Raw genomic sequence first — 6,957 nt, 5'->3', positions numbered from 1 at the left:
TATACCTGTTTCAAATTCCCGGTTAGGTATTAAATTCTAAAATAATAGTTTTCGGAAAACTTTGTGAATTAATTTGTATAATATATAACTATATTTTATTGAAATAATACAGTACAATAAATATCTAATATTTTATAGAAAACGAAGAAAATGGGACAGATGTAGAAAAAGATGAGAATACTGTGAAATGTAGTTCTGAGGTAATTGTCGAGGAAATTAATTCTGATCATAACAAAGCTAAGAGTCTAAATGTGTCCGAATTGATGTCATTAAAATTAAGTGAAAATGAAACTTTGGATTTTAAAGATTGTGGTACATGGCCTGAAAAAATAATAGATTCTCAAAGAACTCATATTGTTAGAATGAGAATGAACTATATTGAAAAATTGGATCTTACTAGATCTGAAAGAGAAGGGCGATCTGTTAATGTTTCTTGGTTTTTCAAAAATCTTGTTAATGGAAATCAATGTCGTCGAACTTGGCTTAGCTACTCCAAATCAAAAAATGCATTATTTTGTGTACCATGCAAATTGTTTTTAAATTCAAATGAAAAAAATATGTCAAAATTAGCATTAGATGGGTTTATTAATTGGAAAAAATTTTCAGAAAGAATACCAGAACATGAAAATTCTAATATTCATAAAAAGTATTTTTGTTCGTGGAAAATGCTGGAAATGTCAATTTGTGAAGGTAAAGGAATTGATATTGAGTTACAAAATGAAATAAAGTTAGAAGAAAATCATTGGAGATTAGTATTAAAAGCAATAATTGACATAATTATGCATCTAGCAATGGAGAACAGTGCTTTTCGTGGAACTGACGAACTTGTTTCTAATATAGGTAAATCTAATCAAAGTGGGAAATTTTTAAATCTAGTAAATTTAGTATCTCATTATAACGAGCCTCTAAGAATTCATCTTGAACGTCTTAAAAAAGGAAGTGTTACATATTTTTCACATGAAATTCAAAATGAATTTTTAGAAATTATTGCAAATAAAGTTAGGAATACAATTTTATCACAAATTAAAAGCGCTACATATTATTCATTATTATTCGACTGCACGCCAGATATCTCACACGAAGAGCAAATGTCTCAAGTTATTCGTTATGTGGTTGTAAATGAAAATGGATGTGAAATCGTGGAAAGTTTTCTAGGTTTTTTACAAGTTTTTAAAAAAACTGGTGAGGCAATAAAAGAAGATATTTTGAGAAGCTTGTCTAATCATAGTATTGATTTATCCTACTGTCGCGGTCAATCATATGACAATGGAGCTAATATGGCCGGGAAATGGAAAGGTGTTCAAGCTAGGATCAGTTCTATAAACTCTTTGGCTAGGTTTATTCCTTGTACGGCCCACAGTCTAAACTTAGTAGGCTTATATGCCGCTAAATGTTCACCAGAATTAGAAAATTTCTTTGGTATAGTTCAAAAATTGTTCAATTTTTTCTCTAGTTCTACTCAGAGATGGGATATTCTTAAAGAACATCCTAAATTTTCATTGAAAGGTTATAGTACGACCAGATGGTCTGCAAAACAACGCGCTGTTAAATCATTATGTTTGCAGTTAGGCCAAGTTATTCATGTTTGTAAGTTACTCAAAAATAGTAATTTATGTGAAGAAGCAAGTGTTGAATTAAATGGTTTGTTGAAAGGGATAGCAAATTTTAATTTTATATGTATGTTAATAATATGGAATAAAATATTAACGGCAATTGATAGAGTTAATGTAATTTTACAAAAACAGAACATTACAATAGATATAGCCACTCAACACTTAAAAGGTCTGATATATTTTATTGAGAAATTTAGGGAAGAAGGTATTGAAGAAGCACTTGATGAATCAAAACAAAAATCAACCGAGTTATCAATAGAACCGGTATTTCCATCGATTCGAGTTAGAAAAAAGAAAAAAATGCCTGGTGAATTAGCGGAGGACGAATCATCAACATTATCCGAAGAAAATAAATTTAAAATTTTAATGAAAAAAGTCTGTGATAGAATCTTGAACGGCTTAAAAGAAAGATTTGACTCAATTGATGAAGCTGCAAAAGATTTTTCTTTTTTAGATGGAAAGTTTTTATTTAGTATGCCAACAATTCAATTAAAAAAACATGCTATGGACTTTTGTATCAAATATGAAAAAGATATTGACAAAAATGAATTAATTTTAGAGTTGGATAGTTTTACTCAACATGCAATTCAATTGGATAATAAATTAATAGATGCTCGTTCACATGAAATTTTAAATTTTATTCTTAAAAATAGTCTTCAAGAAGCTTATCCTAACATATTCACAGCTTATCAAATATTTTTGACATTACCCGTTACATCGGCATCTTGTGAACGTAGTTTTAGTAAACTGAAACTAATTAAATCATATCTAAGATCAACTACAAAGCAAACAAGATTAAATGACCTGTCAATTATATCCATTGAGCACCAAGTTGCTAAATCCATAGATTATGAAGATATCATTAAAGAATTCGCGTCAAAAAAATCAAGAAAAATAATTATTAAATAGGTATTTATTAAATATAGGTTTAAGTTCTAAATTATTTGTTTTTTTATTGAAAATAAACATTTCCATAATGTATAAATATTAAATAAATGTAAAATATCTTGATTAATTGTATGAATATTTAAAATATAAATCGCCTATAATAATAATCTGTATTTTGACACACTTTAGGACTCATGTATTTTTTTATTGGTGACTTTTAGGGGCGCTAATATTATGTTGTGCCCCGGGTTGTATAATTTGTAGATCCGGTACTGCAATTAGGACTTCTATAATAAGTAATAGTATTTTTCCTTTAGGTACATCTAAAGGTCTTCTTGTTCTGACACAAAGTATTTCTAATTTATCTTTCTCTCCTATATCATCTGATGAGGAGCTAAAAGAAAAAAAAACACCAATTACAGTGTAATATTTTAAAAACCAATCAGAAGATAAATAATTTTTTTGAAAGCAGTCAACATAACAATGGTAAGTACAAAATTATTTCATGAATAAATATTGTTGACTAGCAAGATGTTAAATTAGAGATGATTGAATCTAGGTATTTATTAACAACTTGACTGTAATATTCATACCTATATCATGGTCCGTGAGACTCTTTTTGAAATCTCACACAATTAAAATTTTAAACTCTACTACTAGTTTTTCAAAAAAAATTCTTAAAATTATGGGATACTTTCTTTGTTTACTTCAAAAATGTACATAAACAATTTTAGCTCATAAATGTAGATTTTTAATTGGTTTTTGTACTTTTAAACCGTGTGATCCCGTATAGCATGGGTGACCAAACTTTTTTTGGTCACGATCTACTAATATATTTAACCTTTGAGGATCAATTTCCATTTACAGTTTATATAATATATAAAAATTATACAGATAGAATTTATCAACAATTTGTTCACTACACCGTCGATTAATTTTCGTGCGCGTGGCCCTAAAAATAAATTCTAACATGACTTTAAAATTATCCGCGATCGACAGTTTGGCCGTCTCTGCCGAATAGGGCTCATACTCTCATTCTCATATCACAGTAAATTAAGTTTTAGTCGGCTTATAAATATATAATAATCAGGGATTCCAAATTGAAGTAAATGAGTGAACTATAGAACTATATTATAAAGTTATAATATATTTTTCGTTATTTTTATTGAAAATTAGGTGATTTAAATTAGGTTAATATGATTTTTGGCATATTTGATTCTTTAAGACTAATAAAATGACCTACTCAATTTAAATAAAAGGGTTAAAATTGAAATTATATGGAAAAAAACTCAAAAACTTCAAATGTATTTATACTACTCGATATACTATTATGTACCTAAAATTAATTTTGGTTTAATAGTTGTGGAATATGATGTGGGACTTGAAAGTGTTGGATAAATATCAGAAAATTAATTTAAAAGTATTTTAAACTCAAAAAAAGATGGACAAGACACAAAAAATACATACACTGAAAATAATAACTCTTCTGATATTAGCACTTCTACAGGTATACATTAGCTCAAATATATGTTAATAATATTTCAATGTTGTTAAATATTTTTTAATACCTAATATTTTTGATTTAAAAATTTCTATTTTATTCTATACTATTAATTATTATTATGTATATATTTTAATAATATGATTTTGATTTTTCCTATTATTACAAATTTATTATTTTTATGTTATGCTATATTATAATAAATATTTTAAGACTTATAGATTTGAATAGTATGCTGAATCTCCAAGATGATTCCCCAACAGACAAAGCCAAATTTCCATGGATTATTACTGATGCAAATTTAATAAGAAGTTTGATTTTATATGGACCCTGTAAGCCAGATATTAACTTTTTCCCGTAAATAATAATGGTAAACGTTTTTCATCTATTTATTATTTTCTAACAACTAAATCTGGTACAAAAATTCCAAGAACCTGGCTATGTTATTCTTATAACTTAGACTGTGTGTAATGCGAATCATGTTGGCTGTTTGCTGATAGATCTTATGGCAAATTTAAGTGGGATTGGATTTATGGTATTAATGATTGGAATCACTTGTCACAAAGTATTCAAAGACATGAATCATCTATTCAACATTTGGATGATGCCAAAATTCGTTACATTTGGGTTAAAAATGAAACCATTGACGATAGTTTAGAAAAACAATATACTGATGAAGCAGTGAAATGGAGGAATGTATTGAAAAGGTTGATAAAAATTATACTTTCTATAACATCAGGAAATTGTGCTTTAAGAGGGAATGAAGGAGGCCTAAAAATTAAGTGTGCCACCGAAGGAAACTTTTTAAGAACAGTTCGATTACTCGCAGAGTTTGATCCTATTTTATATGATATTTTAAGTGATGAAAATCAAAAAATTAAGTATTTAAGTTGGTCTATTCAGAATGAGTTGTTAGACATTTTGTCTACAGAGTTATGTCATTTAATTTGTAATAAAATAAGATCTAGTAGTTTCTTTTCTGTTATATTAGACTCAACTCAAGACATAACCAAACAAGACCAAGTTAGTTTTGTAATTCGTTATACTATATTAGATTTTGAAAAGAAACAAATACAAATTAAGGAGTCGTTTCTTGGTTTTTATTTACTATCCCATCATAGTGCAGCAAATAAATTATGTAGAACTTTTAAAAATACATTAATGAGATTGGATATAAATATTATGAAATATCGCGGTCAAGGATATGACGGAGCAGTATTGATGAGTGGTTCAATAACAGGTGTTCAAAAACAAATTTGTGATATTGTACCTAACGCTACATTTGTTCCCATAATATAAATTTGGTTTTATGTGATGCTGCTAAAAGTACTAGAAAAATACAATCATTTTTTGATACTGTGCAAGACATCTACAATTTTTTTAGCTCAAGTTCGCCAAGATGGGCTCAGCTAGCCTTTGGTGAAGAGTACGGGATAATAATAAATAAAATAACTTTAAAAAAAGTGTGTCCTACTCGATGGAAAGCAAGACATAATGCTTTATTTTCATTAAAACAGGTTTGTTGATGATTTGAAAGCTTTTTCTGATATCCAGTTTTTAAGTTCCAAAAAAGATAAAATAAATATGGCTACAACTTTAAAAAAAAATAATAGAAAATGCTGAATTTATAATTATTCTATGTACATGGGAACCTATTTTAAAATCCTTACAAGTGGTATCAAAGAGTATGCAATCAGTTCATTTAAGCTTACAAAAAGCATCAACACAATTAGAAAGTGCTATTTTAATTATAGAAAAGTTGCGGGATTAATATGACCAAATAGTAGAAGATTCAAGGGAATTATGTATGAAGTGGAATATACCGTTCAAGTAAGGTGAAACTCGTCAAAGATATGCAAAAAAGAGTATTTTGATGAAGTAGACAGTGATCGCCGGCTTACTACAACTGATGATAATTTTAGAGTTACTATATTTTACCCAGTTGTAGACACTATTACAATTAAGAGTTAGATTTAAAGGAATGAAAACTGTGTGTAATGATTTTATTATATTAATGCCTGAAATATTAACATCAATGACTGACGAATTGATTGTTAAGTCATCATATAATTTTATTAACAAATATAAAGAAGATATCAGTTTTGACTTCACTCGTCAACTTATTATAATTAAAGGCTATTTATCTTCCAAATTTCAAACCAACTATTTAAGAAATATGACAATTCACGATTTAGCTGATACTATTGTTAAGGAAGAGCTGACATCAATATTTCTTGATGTATTTATCGGTATTATAATTTTTTTGACTATACCAGTGACATCTGCTTCAGCTGTGAGATCCTTTTCAAAGCCTTACACTTATCAAAAATTACTTACGGAACTCCATCGGTCAAGAGAGACTTTCAAGTATAGCTCTGCTAAATATTGAAAGACAACAAACAAATTATATTAACATGGAAAATATAATTGACAATTTTGCTAACAAAAAGGCAAAAAAAATGAATTTTTTAAAGTGAGTGATGTTTTTTTTTAAATATTTTAATTGACTGTTAATGTTTATGTATATTGTGTTCAAGTTATATGTTACCTACTTGATAATTATTTATATTTAAAATTAATAAAAAAAGGTTACAAATTATTACATTTATTTATTTGTAAATACATACCTGTATGTAGAGAGCCTAGATAATAAGAGAGTGGTCAACCAGCTGAACGTTTTCTATTGGTTGATTGTTATCACTGATCATGGGCACCATTTTTCGTCCAAAATGTTCAAATAATTTTCAAATCGACTATCGAGTACATTAATTTTCTTAAAGTATACGTTATTATCATTGAATCGCGTCATCATGCCGGGTTGTTGTGCTTATGGTTGTCATAACCGGAGTGAAAATGGATTTAAAATGAATATTTTCCCTAGAAATAAAGAGCGTCATGCGTTATGGGCTGTTAGAGTCAAGAGGGATAATTGGACTCCAACAGATAATTCATACC

General features: G+C 28.0%; 1 protein-coding gene across 1 annotated transcript; it reads left to right on the top strand.

The window, feature by feature from the left end:
• Window positions 1-138: 138 nt before the first annotated feature.
• LOC112591019 (zinc finger MYM-type protein 1-like) lies at window positions 139-5,425 on the top strand (the record flags this gene model as incomplete). Its single annotated transcript, XM_025334638.1, has 9 exons — window positions 139-516; window positions 571-840; window positions 1,069-1,677; window positions 1,759-2,045; window positions 2,175-2,488; window positions 4,216-4,359; window positions 4,503-4,861; window positions 4,934-5,025; window positions 5,387-5,425. Coding segments are annotated over 9 exons (2,492 nt in total), but the record flags the coding sequence as incomplete, so codon positions are not given.
• Between the last annotated feature and the right edge of the window lie 1,532 nt (window positions 5,426-6,957).

Source organism: Melanaphis sacchari, unplaced genomic scaffold (assembly GCF_002803265.2).
Source record: "Melanaphis sacchari strain LSU unplaced genomic scaffold, SCAv2.0 Contig1278_pilon_pilon, whole genome shotgun sequence".
Taxonomy (NCBI): domain Eukaryota; kingdom Metazoa; phylum Arthropoda; class Insecta; order Hemiptera; family Aphididae; genus Melanaphis; species Melanaphis sacchari.
The sequence above is the reverse complement of the archived record's forward strand: the minus strand, read 5'-3'. Positions and strand labels throughout refer to the sequence as shown.